Genomic DNA, 18181 nt, shown 5'->3' on the forward strand with positions numbered 1-18181 from the left:
GTGTCCGTTGAGAGAAAGGCAGGTTGAGGTTGCCAAGATCAGAGTAGTACATAAGGTGTCGTACGCTGAGGAAGTGAAGAGAGAAGTAAAGGAAGATGGGTCCAGGGCCTGGGAGCCTAGGAGGATCCCTGTGAGTAGGCCGAGGCCAATAGAGTGATAGGAATAACATGTACTTCAGTAAGGTTGGCTTCTTAGCGTTCATTGCCATGGTTATCAACTGTACAGCAGAAACGGAATGTAAATCACAGAAAATAGCTGTGGTGGTGGCAACTGCAGAGAAGTACTTGGGTGTACGAGATTTTACTGCAGAGGAGTTACAAGGTGTGTTGAGCGATAGTGTCCCGCACTACCAGGCTGCCGGCTTGGTGTAGGATCAGATAGGGCCAAGAAGTGGAATAGTGGGGATGTTTGTTAATGGGTGTAGGTTTAGTTGGTAGGGCAATTTTTCTACGATGTGTAATGAACTTACACACAGAACCAGATAAGAGGAATACATGAATAGGGATGCCTTGAATGCGGTGCGAGAGAGGCAGATTGAGGTTACCAGGGTTAGAGTAGAGCAGAGGTTGTCATATGTTGAGGCAGTGAAGAAAGTTGAGGAAGATGTGTCAAGGGGGAGGGATCCTGAGAGGATTCATGTGAGTAGTAGATCTGTATCAGTACAGAGGGATAAGCCAATGAGTGATATATGCTTCAGTAAGATTGGCTTTTTAACGTTCATAGTAATGGTTATCAACTGTACTGCAGGGATGGAACGTAAGTTGCAGAAAATAGAGGTTATGGTTGCAGCTGCAGAGAAGTATTTGGGTGTACGAGATTTGAGGTCAGAAGAGAGTGTTGATTGGTGGTGTCCCGTCCTTTCAGGCTGTTGGCATGAGGTAGGACTAGATAGGTTTAAATAGTGGAGTTGGGTGGTGGGTTTTTAAATGAGTGTAGGGATAGGGTAAATGTTGATTTATTTTCCTTTTTTCAAGTAAAGTATAAGGGAGTTATAACCCAGTCTAGTTGGTGGTGGTAATGCAACATTTATTGGATGCCAACCGCATCGAAGAAGAGGCCTTGAATGGCATCACACTCCACTACTGTAGGTGGTGGTGTATGCACCACACGGTTGCGATCCGCCAATACAAATGTAAAGAAGAAGAAGAGCTCAAGAGAACGTTGTGAAGTTACTTTGCGGACAAAGCTTAACAAATAGCTACAGTAGCTACTTTTTATTTATACACACTAGCTATTTCAGGAGGAATACCACCATGGCCTCGGGAGGAGAGTAAGTATAAATAGATACAAAGGTGTCATTTTTACAAGCGAATTAGCTAGCTTAGCTACTACTCTTCTGGTATTTTACCTCAGCTAGCTAGTTAGCATATTGGATGTCATGCCATACTAACATTACGGTTTATGTAATACTCTTACTACGAGTGAATTTAGCTAGCTAGTTAGGTAACCAAGTATTAGCTCGTAACGTTGTACACTGTAATTGGGACCAGTCAATGGAATGACCAAAACGATCGTACATGACTGACAGGCGTTTGTATCTAGCTAGCTAACGTTCGCCAACTTAACCTGACAAAACGTAGCTAGCTGGGCCTACCGGCACAGTTTGCTAACCAATGTTAACATATGTTGCTAACTAGCTAGCCTGTGACTCTGGCTTGACAAACTCATCCAAGGACCCATGATGATGAATTAGAGGCAGGACACATTTTTTAAATACATGACCATGTAAATGTGTTAACGTTAGTTAGCCAACTCGCTAGCTACCTGACGTTAACCAACGTAAGTGGTTGGGTAGCTAGCTAACTGTCAAAGCTGGATGAAAATGCCGGCCATGTCACTAACTTACTGGCTTAGCTAAACTAACGTTAACATGTTATCCTAACGTTACCCGTTTAGTTAGCTAATAAACGTATCATTCAAAGTGTAATGACGGTTTAGGTAATTTAGGAATATGGCATATTAGCTAGCAATCTAGCATATGCAATAACGTTACCAAACTAGCTACACCTGTTTTAGCTGGTGTAGCTAATAAATAGCCGTAACTTGACAACTTGGGATCTCAAAAGGTGTCCTTTTGCTGTGTCATCTGCTGTTTGGCTACTAGTAGCTAGTTAGCCAACATTAGCTGGCGATGAATGAACAGTATTTCGGATTTAGCTAACGTTAGCATAGCTATTTAGCTGATCATGAAACAAAGTGTACAATATGAAAGTTGGCCAAGTCAAGTGATTGCGCGATGTTAACTTGCAAGCTTTGCAAAGATGGCATTTATAGCCAGCTATACTTATCTATCTAGTTAGCTAGCTAATGACGTTGTTAATCAATATTCCCAATAGGACAATATTTTTATTTATTTTATTTAACCGTTATTTAACTAGCCAAGTCAGTTAAGAACAAATTCTTATTAACAATGACGGCCTACACCGGCCAAACTAGGACGACGCTGGGCCAATTGTGCGATGCCTTGTGGGACTCCCAGTCACGGACGGTTGTGACGCCTCTAGCAATGAGATGCAGAGCCTTTAGACCTCTGCGCCACTCGGGAGCCCAAGAATGAATGTGTATGTAGTAACTGCGAAATATCAGAATGTCAGTTTTAACTTATCCTTTTGTTTGTTTCACCCAGATCCAGAAATGATGATCTTTCCACTGCGATTCTGAAGCAGAAGACCAGACCTAACAGATTGATTGTCGATGAATCCATCAATGAAGACAACAGTGTGGTCTCTCTCTCTCAGGTAGGCACATGTGATTGGGTGGACTTGTATCCACATCCTCTGTTCACAGTCCCAGAATGTAATTATTCTGGCGCTAAGCAACCATGTGTTATTTTGATTCTCTGCTGCTGCTGTGGCAAAAATCTATAAAAGATCTGATCCTGCTGTACTAAAAGTATTTAGAACATCTAGTGAAACTCATGGTGTTCATGCTCTGTTTTTAGGCAAAGATGGATGAGCTGCAGCTGTTTCGTGGAGACACAGTGCTGATGAAGGGGAAGAAGCGCAGGGAGTCAGTATGTATTGTTTTGTCTGACGACACCTGCTCTGATGAGAAGATCCGCATGAACCGTGTGGTCCGCAACAACCTCCGCGTCCGTCTGGGGGATGTCATCAGGTACAAACACAGATGAACACACTGGAACAAACAAGTTTGTTTTGTACATATGCCCAAAGCAAATTTAGATGAGTGATGTTTCTCTATTCTTCCTGTTGCAGTATCCAGCCGTGTCCTGATGTGAAGTATGGGAAGAGGATCCACGTTCTGCCTATTGATGATACAGTGGAGGGAATCACTGGCAATCTATTTGAGGTCTACCTCAAACCCTACTTCCTAGAGGCCTACAGGCCCATCCGCAAGGGTCAGTACACACACTAGGGATGAGCATTTTCAATTATTTCACTATTCACATAAAATATATTTTTCCGGATAGTCGTATAGTCAAAATTATATATAATAATCTCTACTCTCTTGACCAATCAGAATTAGAGGTTGACCGATTAATTAGGGCCGATTTCAAGTTTTCATAACCATCGGTAATCAGCATTTTTGGATGCCGATTACATTGCATTCCACGAGGAGACTGCGTGGCAGGCTGACAATCTGTTACAAGAGTGCAGCAAGGAGCCAAGGTAAGTTGCTAGCTAGCATTAAACTTCTCTTACAAAAAACAATAATCAATAGTTAGCTATACATGGTTGATGATATTACTAGGTTAACTCGCTTGTCCTGCGTTGCATATAATCAATGCAGTGCCTGTTAATTTATCATTGAATCACAGCCTACTTCGCCAAACGGGGGATGATTTAACAAAATCACATTTGTGAAAAAAAACAATCGTTGCACAAATGTACCTAACCATAAACATCAATGTCTTTCTTAAAATCAATACACAGAAGTAGATTTTTTAAAAACCTGCATATTTAGTTAAAAGAAATTCATGTTAGCAGGCAATATTAACTAGGGAAATTGTGTCACTTCTCTTGCGTTCATTGCACGCAGAGTCAGGGTATATGCAACAGTTTGGGCTGCCTGTCTTGTTGCGAAATGTGTGAATACCATTTCTTTCTAACAAAGACCGTAATTAATTTGCCAGAATTTTACATAATTATGACATTGAAGGTTGTGCAATGTAACAGCAATATTTAGACTTAGGGTTGCCGCCCGTTCGATAAAATACGGAACGGTTCTGTATTTCACTGAAAGAATAAACGTTTTGCTTTCGAAATGATAGTTTCCGGATTTGACCATATTAATGACCAACGGCTCCTATTTCTGTGTTTATAATTAAGTCTATGATTTGATAGAGCAGTCTGACTGAGCAGTGGTAGGCGGCAGCAGGTTCGTAAATGTTCATTCAAACGTTATTGCGTTTGCCAGCAGCTCTTAGCAGTGCTTGCTTCACAGCGCTGTTTATGACTTCAAGCCTATCAACTCCTGAGATTAGGCTGGCAATACTAAAGTGCCTATTAGAACATCCAATAGTCAAAAGTCCCGTGTGGCTCAGTTGGTAGAGCATGGTGTTTATTTGTATGTATATGTGTGTGTGTGTGTGTGTGTGTGTGTTTTCTGGTTAGTGTTTTGCATTAATCTGTGTCAGGTCTTGTGGACCCTCTGTTGGTGCGCGCCTGTTAGCTAACCGCTATTTGAAGTGGGAAAAATGGCATAACGCTGTCAGGGCTGACCAGAGGGCTAAATGAGCTATGATCGTCAAATGCCCTCATGTAAAACATAACCCATGAGAGAAAATTTGCTTGAAAATAAAACATTCACTTTGTGTGTCCTCAGAACTAGGCTGCATTTACAGTGCTGTTAACAATGAACTGTCAAAGCCATGGGACGTCTGAAGCAGCAGTAGCATAATGCGCCGTACATAAACACTACATTCTAAAGTTTGTTGTTTTATTAAATTAAGCATTTCACATGTCATGGTATATCCTTGTGTGTAACATGGACAATTTCATTTAAACAGCTTTTTCATTGTTAAATTATCCCAAAATGTGTTCAAATACTAATATCTGTTCGGATGTCTGGATAGTCGATTAACTGTGCCCATCCCTAACACACACCTGTTACCAATCGTTTTGTTTCAAAACGTCACCGGTGAACAATTGTTTGTTCTATATTTGATTCTGTAATATGTCATTGTGTGTAGGTGATATCTTCCTGGTTCGGGGGGGTATGCGTGCGGTGGAGTTCAAGGTGGTGGAGACTGACCCCAACCCCTACTGCATCGTTGCCCCCGATACCGTCATCCACTGTGAGGGAGAGCCTATCAGGAGAGAGGTGGGTCACAACCTCAACCAATTGCTTGTAGGCAGAGCACTCTTAATTTAGCCTATGGAAATCTAGGTGTTGTACTTTTAGCCAATTAGCGTTGCTTTTCTCCAAGTCCACAGTAAGAGGCTCTGGTGGGAATCTGTATTGAATCTGGACCTATGTATCCTGAAGTCCCTGCCAATACCTAGCCCTAGTATGCAAACCTACTCTCAAGCCTCAGACTTATTTCTGTGTGTGTAGGATGAGGAGGAGTCCCTGAATGAGGTGGGCTATGACGATATCGGAGGAGTGAGGAAGCAGCTGGCTCAGATCAAGGAGATGGTGGAGCTGCCACTCAGACACCCTGCACTATTCAAGGCTATAGGAGTCAAGGTAACACACATAGTTCACTATCTTCAAGGCCTTGTGTTAGTCTACACACTTTCTTGAACAGTAAGGAGTTTAAAAACACGCTTTCCAGACTTGAAAGTCAACAATTTCAATTGGCTTAAGAAGTAAGCATTTTTCACTATTGGAAATGTTCTGAGTGACATGCACCTGTACTCCCCTCCAGCCCCCCCGTGGTATCTTGCTGTATGGACCCCCCGGTACAGGGAAGACTCTGATTGCCAGAGCTGTCGCTAATGAGACCGGAGCCTTCTTCTTTCTCATCAACGGTGAAATTCTAAACCTTACCCTTTCCCTGGCAGAGGTTCACTGTTCATGATATGTCATTGTACTCTTGCTGTTTTGATGTTTCTCTGTATGACCCTTCTGTCTGTGTGCCTGTCCGTAGGTCCTGAGATCATGAGTAAGCTGGCTGGAGAGAGTGAGAGCAACTTGAGGAAGGCCTTTGAGGAGGCTGAGAAGAACTCTCCTGCCATCATCTTCATTGATGAGCTGGATGCTATCGCTCCAAAGAGAGAGAAGGTGTGGGGGAGAGAGAATGGGTATTAACGGTGTCCATCGGTTGATGTGCAGACCAGGAGAATAAAAATGGAATACAAAGGAACCGGAAAAATCCTTCTAAAGGGTCACCCAACTATGACGTATCACTTCAATAAAAACAAAGTCCAGGATGTATGAACTGATCTGACATTTTCTGTAGACCCATGATTAGATGGAGAGGCATATCCTGCTGTTGTTGACATGCGTGTGTGTTTGTAGACCCATGGAGAAGTGGAGAGGCGTATCGTGTCTCAGCTGCTGACCCTGATGGACGGGCTGAAGCAGAGGGCTCATGTCATTGTCATGGCAGCCACCAACAGACCCAACAGCATAGACGCTGCACTTAGGAGATTTGGTACGTATACTCACTTTTTACCGGTTGGTTACAGGGTGTTTTGATGTTTTTGTTGTGCAGTTGTATTGGTTGCTTTAATGCTCCAATGTGCTTGTGCGTCCAGGGCGTTTTGACAGGGAGGTGGACATTGGAATCCCTGATGCTACAGGCAGACTGGAAATCCTGCAGATTCACACCAAGAACATGAAACTGAATGACGATGTTGACCTTGAACAGGTGTGTGCTGACTCTTGGCCTGCGTCCCAATTGGCATCCTATTCCCTACCGCCCTGGTCAAAAGTGCTGCGCTGAGGCCTCCCGCAGCGTTCTAAGGTACTGCATCGTAGTGCTTGTTGCATCACTACAGACCCGGGTTCGATCCCAGGTTGTGTCGTGACCGGGAGTCCCATAGGGCGCCGCACAATTGGCCCAGTGTCATTAAGGGGAAGGTTGGGCCGGTGGGGGCTTTACTTGACTCATCACGCTGTAGCGACTCCTTGTGGCGGGCCGGGCGCTTGCAAGCTGTTTGGCGGGTCGTCAGTTGAAAAGTGTTTACTCCGATACATTGGTGCAGCTGGCTTCTGGGTTAAGCGGGGCAGGTGTTAAGAAGCGCAGTTTGGCGGGTCATGTTTTGGAGGACATATGACTCGACCTTCGTCTCTCCTCAGCCCGTTAGGGAGTGTGCAGCAATGAGACAAGACCCAAATTGGATTGCATTTGGATATCACGAAAAAGGGGGTAAAATACAAAAAAAATAAGAAAGTTCTGCGCTGGGACAAGGAAAAATAATTGTCAGATAAGAATATAGATTTTAGTTGTCCGAATGGACAAGTAAAAAGAAAATCACACATCACAATATCAAACAATTATTCCGATATGAATTGGATAAGAGAGGCTAACATTGGAACAATATTCATAGATTACTCCCATCCACCAACCCAATCCACAACACCCTAATAAAACCCAAGTCTAATTGTGGCCGATTTTGAAGGAGGATGTCGGGAAATAAACGTCCAATTTCAACGTCAATCTTGACCGATCTCCGTCAATAGGCAGCGTAGCCTACATTTTTGTCAGATTATCTATGGTAAAAAGATAGTAATGCTTTTTATTTTTTAAAGTGGTTCTTTGCTTCATACAGTGATGTAAGAATGGTGTTGGACCATTTTATTCGGGGACAAGTGACTTGAGCTTTTGCACAAAATAAAAAATCTGTCCTACTTGTCCAAAAGACAAGTGGCAAAAAAAGTTGTCAATCCCTGATTGAAGGAATAGGGTGCCATTTGGAACACATCCTGGGTGTGTCTTGTTAGGTGGCTGACACACATTTCCCACACCCATTGAACTGGTAGCATTGTGTTCTGAGGCTGGCCTGCATGTTAACTCACCCTTTATCTCCGTGTAGGTGGCTAATGAGACCCACGGCCACGTGGGTGCTGACCTGGCTGCCCTGTGCTCTGAGGCTGCTCTCCAGGCCATCAGGAAGAAGATGGACCTAATCGACTTGGAGGACGAGACCATCGATGCGGAGGTCATGAACTCCCTGGCCGTTACCATGGACGACTTCAGGGTAAGAAACACACTACCAAGTGTAGACTGTCACTACCTAGGGTAGACTACACAGACTACCACAACCCAGTACATAATATCTATACTACTCCTGGTTGTGTATACAGTTGAAGTCAAAGTTTACCTTCGCCTTAGCCAAATGCATTTAAACTCAGTTTTTCACAATTCCTGACATTTAATCCTAGTAAAAATTCCCTGTCTTAGGTCAGTTAGGATCACCACTTTTATTTTAAGAATGTGAAATGTCAGATTAATAGTAGTGATTTTATTTCTTTCATCACATTCCCAGTGGGTCAGAAGTTTACATACTCAATTAGTATTTGGTAGCATTGCCTGTAAATTGTTTAACTTGGGTCAAATGTTTTGGGTAGCCTTCCACAAGCTTCCCACGATAAGTTGGGTGAATTTTGGCCCATTCCTCATGACAGAGCTGGTGTAACTGAGTCAGGTTTGTAGGCCTCCTTGCTTTCACACGCTTTTTCAGTTCTGCCCACAAATTTTCTATAGGATTGAGGTCAGGGCTTTGATGGCCACTCCAATACCTTGACTTTGTTGTCCTTAAGCCATTTTGCCACAACTTTGGAAGTATGCTTGGGGTCATTGTCCATTTGGAAGACCCATTTGCGACCAAGCTTTAACTTCCTGACTGATGTCTTGAGATGTTGCTTGAATATATCCACATCATTTTCCTCCCTCATGATGCCATCTATTTTGTGAAGTGCACCAGTCCCTCCTGCAGCAAAGCACCCCCCTTTTTCCTCCAAACATAACGACGGTCATTATGGTCAAACAGTTCTATTTTTGTTTCATCAGACCAGAGGACATTTCTACAAAAAGTACGATCATTGTCCCCATGTGCAGTTGCAAACCGTAGTCTGGCTTTTTTATGGCGGTTTTGGAGCAGTGGCTTCTTCCTTGCTGAGCGGCCTTTCAGGTTATGTCGATATTGGACTCGTTTTACTGTGGATATAGATAGTTTTGTACCTGTTTCCTCCAGCATCTTCACAAGGTCCTTTGCTGCTGTTCTGGGATTGATTTGCACTTTCCGCACCAAAGTACGTTCATCTCTAGGAGACAGAACCCGTCTCCTTCCTGAGCGGTGTGACGGCTGCGTGGTCCCATGGTGTTTATACTTCCGTACTATTGTTTGTACAGATGAACGTGGTGCCTTCAGGCATTTGGAAATTGAAAGGATGAACCAAACTTTTGGAGGTCTACAGTTTTTTTTCTGAGGTCTTGGCTGATTTCTTTTGATTTTCCCATGATGTCAAGCAAAGTGGCACTGAGTTTGAAGGTAGGCCTTGAAATACATCCACAGGTACACCTCCAAATGACTCACATTATGTAAATTAGCCTATCAGAAGCTTCTAAAGCCATGATGGAATTTTCTGGAATTTTCCAAGCTTTTTAAAGGCACGGTCAACTTGGTGTATGTACATTTCTGACCCCCTGGAATTGTGATACAGTGAGTAATATAAGTGAAATAATCTGTCTGCAAACAGTTGTTGGATAAATTACTTGTCATGCTCAAAGTAGATGTCCTAACCGACTTGCCAAAACTATAGTTTGTTAACAAGGAATTTGTGGTGTGGTTGAAAAATGAGTTTAATGACTCCAACCTAAGTGTATGTAAACTTCCGACTTCAACTGTATATGATATTAAAGGTGTGTTTGTATTTCAGTGGGCTCTGAGCCAGAGTAACCCATCAGCTCTGAGGGAGACGGTGGTAGAGGTTCCTAACATCACCTGGGGGGACATTGGAGGACTGGAAGACGTCAAGAGGGAGTTGCAGGAACTGGTGCAGGTACGAAGAGCACACACACACTTAAAATACTTTATTTGAATCCACAAATCGCATTAGTCGAAGGATTCAAACATTTCATAGGTCATGGATATATGGACACTTGTGGATGATAAAAAGCACCTTCTCCATACAGCAAGGCTGCCCATGACAGCTGACACAGAGCAGTACCTCGCTAGCTGCTCTGCCTTCGTCCAATGCAGACCTGCAATCACACCCGCGCACAAAGTTTAACCGTACACACATTGTCATACCTAATCTCTATCTTTCTTTCCCCTATAGTACCCAGTGGAGCACCCTGATAAGTTCCTGAAGTTCGGTATGACCCCGTCTAAGGGAGTGTTGTTCTACGGGCCCCCGGGTTGCGGTAAGACCTTGCTGGCCAAGGCCATCGCCAACGAGTGCCAGGCCAACTTCATCTCCATCAAAGGACCTGAGCTTCTCACCATGTGGTTCGGAGAGTCTGAGGCTAATGTCAGGGAGATCTTTGACAAGGTATGACAGACGTTACTCACCAAAGTTAACATTTGTATTAGTGCGCTATGGTAGGTCATAAATCAACATGGAGAAAAACAGTGGTCTTGGCATTGAACCCTGTGGTACACCGCTACACCATTTTCAATAGTATGTGGTGTAATCTACTGTGTTTTTCTGTGTGTACAGGCTCGCCAGGCAGCCCCGTGTGTGTTGTTCTTTGACGAGCTGGACTCCATAGCGAAGGCCCGTGGGGGTAACGTGGGAGATGGTGGCGGAGCGGCCGACCGTGTTATCAACCAGATCCTGACTGAGATGGACGGCATGTCCAGCAAAAAGAACGTCTTCATCATCGGCGCCACCAATCGCCCTGACATCATTGACCCCGCCATCCTTCGACCCGGCCGTCTGGACCAGCTTATTTACATCCCTCTGCCTGACGAGAAGAGCAGGATCAACATTCTCAAGGCTAACCTCCGCAAGAGCCCCATTAGCAAGGTAAAACACACACCGCTCATAAACACTACATCTTTCTACACCTGTCATCATGCTAATGTAACAAGAGCCCGATGGTAGTTGTATTATGTAGCAAGAGTTAGTGACACACCAATATGTAAGATGTTTCAGGTGCTATAGATCTGTCATATTACCCTGACGATGATTGGTTACACCCGGTCTCCTCCCTCCATCCTATAGGATGTTGATCTGGACTTCCTGGCTAAGATGACCAATGGGTTCTCGGGTGCTGACCTTACAGAAATCTGCCAGCGGGCCTGTAAGCTGGCCATCAGAGAGTGCATCGAGAACGAGATTCGCCGAGAGAGGGAGAGGCAGACCAACCCTTCTGCTATGGTCAGTTCACACATGCACACACCTCGTTCACGCCATCTCTCTTTCTCTCGGTCTACTTTTCTTTTTCAATTACCCCCCCCTTCCTTCCTCCCTCCCTCTATTCCCGTCTCCAGGAGGTGGAGGAGGATGACCCTGTGCCAGAGATCAGGAAGGACCACTTTGAGGAGGCCATGCGATTCGCTCGCCGCTCCGTCAGCGACAATGACATCCGCAAATACGAGATGTTTGCCCAGACACTGCAGCAGAGCCGAGGCTTTGGCAGCTTCAGGTACGTTTGTGTGTGACCTCAGGGGTGTGTGTGACAGTGTTTTAATGTGCTATAATTAAGCAATAAGGCCAGAGGGGGTTGTGGTATATTGCCAATATATCAGACCGTATACCACAGGTACACAAAACATTTGTTTTTACTGCTCTAATTATGTTTGTAACCAGTTTATAATAGCAATATAAGGCACCTCGGGGGTTTGTGGATATGGCCAATATACCACGGCTAAGGGCTGTGTCCAGGCACTCTGTGATGCGTCGTGCGTAAGAACAGCCCTTAGCCGTGGTATACTGGCCATATACCACACCCCCTCATGCCTTATTGCTTAATTATAAACTGGGTGGTTCAAGCCCTGAGTGATGGTTGGCTGACAGCCATGGTATTTCAGACCGTATAACAGAACAGCCCTTAGCCATGGTGTATTGGCCATCTACCACACCCTCTCTGGCCTTATTGCTAAAATATACCACGGCTAAGGGCTGTTCTTAGGCGCGAAGCGGAGTTCCTGGATACAGCCCTTAGCTGTGGTATATTGGCCTTGTATACATACGGCTTTAATGCTGTTTCAGCCAATCAGCATCCAGGACCCTAACTACCTGGTTTATAATGGTGACTATTGTCTTTCTCTCACAGGTTCCCATCCAGTGCTGCAGGGGGCAGTGGTCCAAGCCAGGGTACCGGGGGAACTGGCGGGGGGCCAGTGTTTAACGAGGATAACGATGACGACCTGTATGGATAGATGGACGGACAGACTGACGGATGGTGCCACATGGTGGCCAGCTCTTATGTGATCACACCTGTACAAACATTCAAACCTGATTGACCATTTTTTAGGACTCTTCTTTCTTTCATGTGCTTTTTTGTTGTTGTTGTATGATTCCTCTCTGGTGGCGAAAGCGTGTAGCTGCCTGGTTTGATCCATCCTCAAACTGGAAGCTTCCGGTTTCTACAGACACCGCTCAGGCGTTATTTTACGGCCTGCTACGGGAAAGCGGGGCAGTGGATAGAGGTGAAAAGTTAAAGGTGATTGGTTGACTGTGGGGGGGGTTGAGTGGCCTCTGAGTTTATTATCACAACCCTATGTTACCAGCTATAAGAAAGAAAGAAAAAAAATTGCTAATTACTTTTTTTATGAATAGTAGCATATAATGTATGATGACAAGTTTGAAAATAAAATCTCACAAAATGACTGTAGTTTGATGTTATTGAATTCAGTTCCACACTAGGTTCACCATAACAAAGTTGTCAAACCAGTTTCTCATTAATTTAGATGAGATGTCAGAGGTTCGACTTACTATGTGGGACCAGGTATTGAACCCAGGCCATCCGCATGCTTTAGGACTGTGTTAGCCCACTGAGCTAAAAAGCCTATGTATTTGCTCTGGGAGCTAACTTGAGCCCTCAGGTCTACAGGGCTAGTCCTAACACAAGCTTGTTCACTGAACTACCTCTGTTTTCTAGTGGTCACTAAATGTCCCATGGCACTCGAGTTGAGTAGAAGTCTAAACCCTAGTGTCCTTCCCAACCTGGTCACCATACCACTATGGCCACCTAATCATCCTGGCCTTCAATGGTCTCGTATAGCATTAAATACCTGTAAATTACAATGGAAAGGAGTTGCGTGCATGAGCTGTCATGAATGTGGGATCTGTCATGAATATTTGTATTCAAAATGGTGGCCATTATCTCAATGTCTACAATCCTGTATCTGTGTCACACTTACTAGACCAAACCCATCTCAGGTTGCGTATAAAAACAGACATTAAAGGTCAAATTTTGTGAGGACTGTCTGGGAGTGGTTTGAGTGGGGAGGGAAAACTGAAAATTAACTGTTATTGGCAGAGGTTTGGAACTCTTTCTTATTGGTCCATTATTGCTGTGTTCACGCGCTAGTCAACTTGAAAATGTCCGACTTGCTAATTGGTTGAACGCGTCATGTATAATAACTACAACCAGTTAACAAGTCGGAAATTTCAGAGTTCCTACTAGCACATGAACGCCGCATAACTAATTTACCGCATGGTGATGTCACCATGGAAGGCCAAAACTCCATCCCACAAAAACAGGCTGAGATTTCAGGTGGCCTTTTCAAACGGCTCTCACACTAAAAGTGAAAATTATGAAAAGGCTCAATTTCACAGTATTATTCCAACCTCCTGTGGAAATATATATAAAACATAGAAAATCATGTTTTTGACTGCACTGGGCCTTTAAGGTTGGCTCTTTTCTTGATTTGACACATGATATTGATGTTGAGTGTCAGTTTTAATTCATGAGACCATGAGTGTGTTATTCTGAGACTGAAAATGGGTTATTTACATGTGGGCTATTCATTGCCTGTTTGTCCTCTGTAGATGACCATAGTCAGTTTTAGAAGTTTCCCAACCGTTTGGGTTACAGATAAACAGATCCATCCGGACTTTGACCTCTGTCTGTTTAAAACCAGCCTAACTACTGAGCATCACACACACTCTGACACTCACAGGCATCTGATCGGTAAGAACTATCACTCCTCACATATTCTTACTCTAGCATGATACACACGGACATAACTTCTCACATTAGAGAACCTTCTCTCTTTCCACAGGGGGAAAGGCACCAGGGTGTTAGTGTGACTCTGAGATGTACTATTGTGTATCTCTTCTCAGTTCTATCTTACATCACTATTTTCTCACATTGTGGTTCAGGCAATGGTGGACACGGTTACAGACTACTAATCTACTGGAACAAACTACATTTAAACTGTAAAGCTGAAGCTGAAAGAAGTAGCAGATTGGGGGGGATTCTCATTTGATCAGCATGACCTCAGACCACTCAACCTATTTTAGACATTGTACTATACTTTAATACAATACTGTATCACATGACATAGTAGAGGATTATAATGCTATGATGTTAATCAGTAATGTGTAGCCTGTGACTGTCATCAGCTATTTAGCTATTTAGGTATAGAAACTAGGTTCTTATACAGTTACATTATGAAAGGTTCAGAAAGAGTTCAAAATGTTTGAAAGAGAGACTGAGAGAAAATAAAGGATTTGCCTGTTTTAGCTGTTGTATGAATATTTTGGGTATATTATCTCATTATATACGAATGTGTCACACATCCTGTGCTGAGTTAATGAATTCAAACATGAGTGATAATCAGTAACACAGCATTAAGACTTAGTCATGGTGATTTGCAGCTGACACCAGGTCAACTGGGTCATACTCAGAGATCTATAGCGATGGTTTAGCCTCTAGAGCTGGACACCATGTTGCTACCGCATATCAAATTTCATACGGTCATTCATGATGTGTGTTTCTGTGTGCCTGTCTGTCTGCCAGTTTCCCTGCCTATCAGAACCTCTGGACTGAACCATGAGTTCTTGCGTGACCCTGTCGTCAGGGCATAAGATTCCCCTGGTGGGGCTGGGCACCTGGAAGAGTGCCCCCGGACAGGTCAAAATGCTATTAATTCTCATTCAAAAAACGAACATCCACAGATAACCTAAACCTTAACGTGTGTGTTGACTCTCTGTGTCACTGTAGGTGAAGCAGGCGGTGCTGACGGCTCTAGACTGTGGCTATAGACACATTGATTGTGCTGCTGCGTACAGTAATGAGCAAGAGGTCGGGCAGGCACTGGCTCTGAGGCTGGGACCAGGAAAGGTGAGCCACACACTTTTTGATCAGAGCATTAGGAAAACCCTTCTGGAAAGCTGTGCATGTATGTGTGTGTGTTGATCCCCTGTTTTTCCCCCCAGGCCCTGCGTCGTGAGGATGTGTTTCTGACCTCTAAGCTGTGGAACACCCAGCATCACCCTGATGATGTAGAGACAGCCTGTAGGAAGAGTCTAATACATCTGGGACTGAACTACCTGGACCTCTACCTCATGCATTGGCCCATGGCCTTCCAGTGAGCAACACACACACCCCTACTCGCACCTCAATATGACTGTGCACATCTCAACGAGCACTTGTACTAGAAACCCGTCCCAGACATGTTATGGTCCTCTGAGCTGCCTGTGTGTTCTCCAGGCGTGGGACAGAGCTGATGCCCAAGCGGGCTGATGGGAGTGTGTGTTACGATGACATACACTACCAGGAAACCTGGGTTGCCATGGAGAGCCTGGTTGATAAGGGGCTGGTCCGAGCCATCGGTTTGTCCAACTTCAACGCCAGACAGATAGACGATGTCATCAGCATCGCCAAACACAAGCCTGTAGTCAACCAGGTATGCGACTGTGTGTGTACAGTATGTCTGTGTAATATTCTCTGACTTTGTCTGTTGGTTTAACTGTGTCTTTGTAGGTGGAGTGTCACCCATACCTGTCCCAGGCCAAGCTGCTGAGTCACTGCAGGTAGGTTTGTGTGTGTGTGTAAGGTAGAGTGTGTAGTGGTGTGTTTGCACCTGTGTATGTCTGTAGGTTTGTGTAACTGTGTGTGTGTATTCCAGGGTTGTAGGTGTGTATGTGTAATCATTTGCATATGTTCCAGGTCGGTAGGTATATGTGTGACGGCCTACAGCCCCCTGGGTAGTGGTGACAGGCCCTGGGCCTCGCCTGACGAACTCTGCCTGCTGCAGGACCCTGGACTGGGGGCTATCGCCCTCCGCCACAGCATGACCCCTGCTCAGGTCATACTCAGGTAACACAGTACACTGTAACACACAAACACCTCCGTGTAACTAGCCACAGTGTAATGAGCGATTCTCAGGTGTGTGTCTGTCTGTGTCTCCAGGTGGCAGGTACAGAGAGGGGTAGTCTGCATCCCCAAAAGTGTCACCCCCTCCAGGATCCAGCAGAACCTACAGGTGAAGACAGCGCCATCTAGTGGAATTAATACACATTGACCTGCATGATTTTTGACCAGTTTGGAAACAACTAACCTCTTCCCCAAAATGCGACTTTTTGCGAGATCCAGGGCCGGCTGAGTTTAGGAAACTACAGGTTACAATTCTGTGTAGCTGCTGTGATTGTTTTCTAGATTGGGCGTTTGTGTCTGATTGACAGGTGTTTGACTTCTCTCTGTCGGATGAAGACATGAAGCAGATGGAGTCATTCAGCAGAAACGAGAGGTACATCGTCCCAGCTGTGGAGGTAAGTTCCGATTGTCTCAGATGAGACTTCAGGGTGCATGTCAATAGTCTTACACGGCCTCCTCCCCTGGTCACAACTAGACAGGTGAAGGAGAGTAGATGAGGATGCCATATGAGACTACTGAGATGCAGCCAAATTTAGCTGAGTTTCAGTTGAGACATGGGGTTTTCCGGTGGTACTGAATGGAACTGTGTGTTCTCGTCACAGAGGGACGGAAAGAGAGTGTGGAGGGATGCAGAGCACCCCCATTTCCCCTTCAATGATCCGTACTGACCCCACATCTAGAGAGAGATCAACTGACCCCACATCTAGAGACAGATCAACTGACCCCACATCTAGAGACAGATCAACTGACCCCACATCTAGAGACAGATCAACTGACCCCACATCTAGAGACAGATCAACTGACCCCACATCTAGAGACAGATCTACTGACCCATCATCTAGAGACAGATCAACTGACCCCACATCTAGAGACAGATCAACTGACCCCACATCTAGAGACAGATCAACTGACCCCACATCTAGAGACAGATCAACTGACCCCACATCTAGAGACAGATTAACTGACCCCACATCTAGAGACAGATTAACTGACCCCACATCTAGAGACAGATTAACTGACCCCACATCTAGAGACAGATTAACTGACCCCACATCTAGAGACAGATCAACTGACCCAACATCTAGAGACAAATCAACTGACCCCACATCTAGAGACAGATCAACTGACCCAAAATCTAGACACAGATCAACTGACCCCACATCTAGACACAGATCAACTGACCCCACAATGAGACAGATCAACTGACCCCACATCTGGAGATAGATCAACTGACCCCACATCTAGAGACAGATAAACTGACCCCACATCTAGAGACAGATCAACTGACCCCACATCTAGAGACAGATCAACTGACCCCACATCTAGACACAGATCAACTGACCCCACAATGACACAGATCAACTGACCCCACATCTAGACACAGATCAACTGACCCCACAATGAGACAGATCAACTGACCCCACATCTAGAGACAGATCAACTGACCCCACATCTAGAGACAGATCAACTGACCCCACATCTAGAGACAGATCAACTGACCCCACATCTGGAGACAGATCTACTGACCGCACATCTAGACACAGATCAACTGACCCCACATCTAGACACAGATCAACTGACCCCACATCTAGACACAGATCTACTGACCCCACATCTAGAGACAGATCTATTGACCCCACATCTAGAGACAGATCTACTGACCCCACATCTAGAGACAGATCAACTGACCCCACATCTAGAGACAGATCAACTGACCCCACATCTAGAGACAGATCAACTGACCCCACATCTAGAGACAGATCTACTGACCCCACATCTAGAGACAGATCAACTGACCCCACATCTAGAGACAGATCAACTGACCCCACATCTAGAGACAGATCCACTGACCCCACATCTAGAGACAGATCCACTGACCCCACATCTAGAGACAGATCCACTGACCCCACAATGAGACAGATCCACTGACCCCACATCTAGAGACAGATCAACTGACCCCACATCTAAAGACAGATCAACTGACTCCTCATCTAG

General features: G+C 44.8%; 2 protein-coding genes across 3 annotated transcripts; both read left to right on the top strand.

Moving 5' to 3' along the window:
• Positions 1 to 1114: 1114 nt before the first annotated feature.
• Positions 1115 to 12690, top strand: LOC115200242 (transitional endoplasmic reticulum ATPase). Its single transcript, XM_029763142.1, has 17 exons — positions 1115 to 1270; positions 2627 to 2738; positions 2942 to 3114; positions 3216 to 3358; positions 5153 to 5283; positions 5518 to 5649; positions 5831 to 5933; positions 6053 to 6186; positions 6424 to 6559; positions 6663 to 6775; positions 7944 to 8108; positions 9790 to 9912; positions 10192 to 10404; positions 10573 to 10881; positions 11080 to 11235; positions 11349 to 11503; positions 12134 to 12690. Exons 1-17 carry the CDS (start codon positions 1254 to 1256, stop codon positions 12237 to 12239), a joined length of 2421 nt encoding a protein of 806 aa, XP_029619002.1. The 5' UTR covers positions 1115 to 1253; the 3' UTR covers positions 12240 to 12690.
• A 1265-nt stretch (positions 12691 to 13955) lies between these two features.
• akr1a1a (aldo-keto reductase family 1, member A1a (aldehyde reductase)) lies at positions 13956 to 16943 on the top strand. Of its 2 annotated transcripts, XM_029763143.1 has the most exons (10): positions 13956 to 13996; positions 14828 to 14941; positions 15032 to 15151; positions 15247 to 15398; positions 15521 to 15716; positions 15794 to 15843; positions 15980 to 16129; positions 16223 to 16295; positions 16495 to 16581; positions 16789 to 16943. In XM_029763143.1, exons 2-10 carry the CDS (start codon positions 14861 to 14863, stop codon positions 16852 to 16854), a joined length of 975 nt encoding a protein of 324 aa, XP_029619003.1. In that variant the 5' UTR covers positions 13956 to 13996; positions 14828 to 14860; the 3' UTR covers positions 16855 to 16943. The 2 variants fall into 2 exon arrangements, 1 of the variants encoding a protein (XP_029619003.1); XR_003879494.1 differs by having other exon boundaries at positions 13970 to 14941; positions 16523 to 16581; positions 16789 to 16812.
• The last annotated feature ends 1238 nt before the right edge of the window (positions 16944 to 18181 follow it).

Source organism: Salmo trutta, chromosome 9 (genome assembly GCF_901001165.1).
Source record: "Salmo trutta chromosome 9, fSalTru1.1, whole genome shotgun sequence".
Lineage (NCBI taxonomy): Eukaryota > Metazoa > Chordata > Actinopteri > Salmoniformes > Salmonidae > Salmo > Salmo trutta.

Bases quoted from the DNA above. Each gene is read 5' to 3' on its own strand.
- akr1a1a (XM_029763143.1), top strand. From the start codon at position 14,861: ATGAGTTCTTGCGTGACCCTGTCGTCAGGGCATAAGATTCCCCTGGTG. The intron at 16,130-16,222 runs GTAACACAGTAC...CTGTGTCTCCAG, and splicing joins CCTGCTCAGGTCATACTCAG to GTGGCAGGTACAGAGAGGGG. The intron at 16,582-16,788 runs GTAAGTTCCGAT...TTCTCGTCACAG, and splicing joins ACATCGTCCCAGCTGTGGAG to AGGGACGGAAAGAGAGTGTG.
- LOC115200242 (XM_029763142.1), top strand. The intron at 5,934-6,052 runs GTGAAATTCTAA...GCCTGTCCGTAG, and splicing joins CTTCTTCTTTCTCATCAACG to GTCCTGAGATCATGAGTAAG. The intron at 6,187-6,423 runs GTGTGGGGGAGA...GTGTGTTTGTAG, and splicing joins TCGCTCCAAAGAGAGAGAAG to ACCCATGGAGAAGTGGAGAG.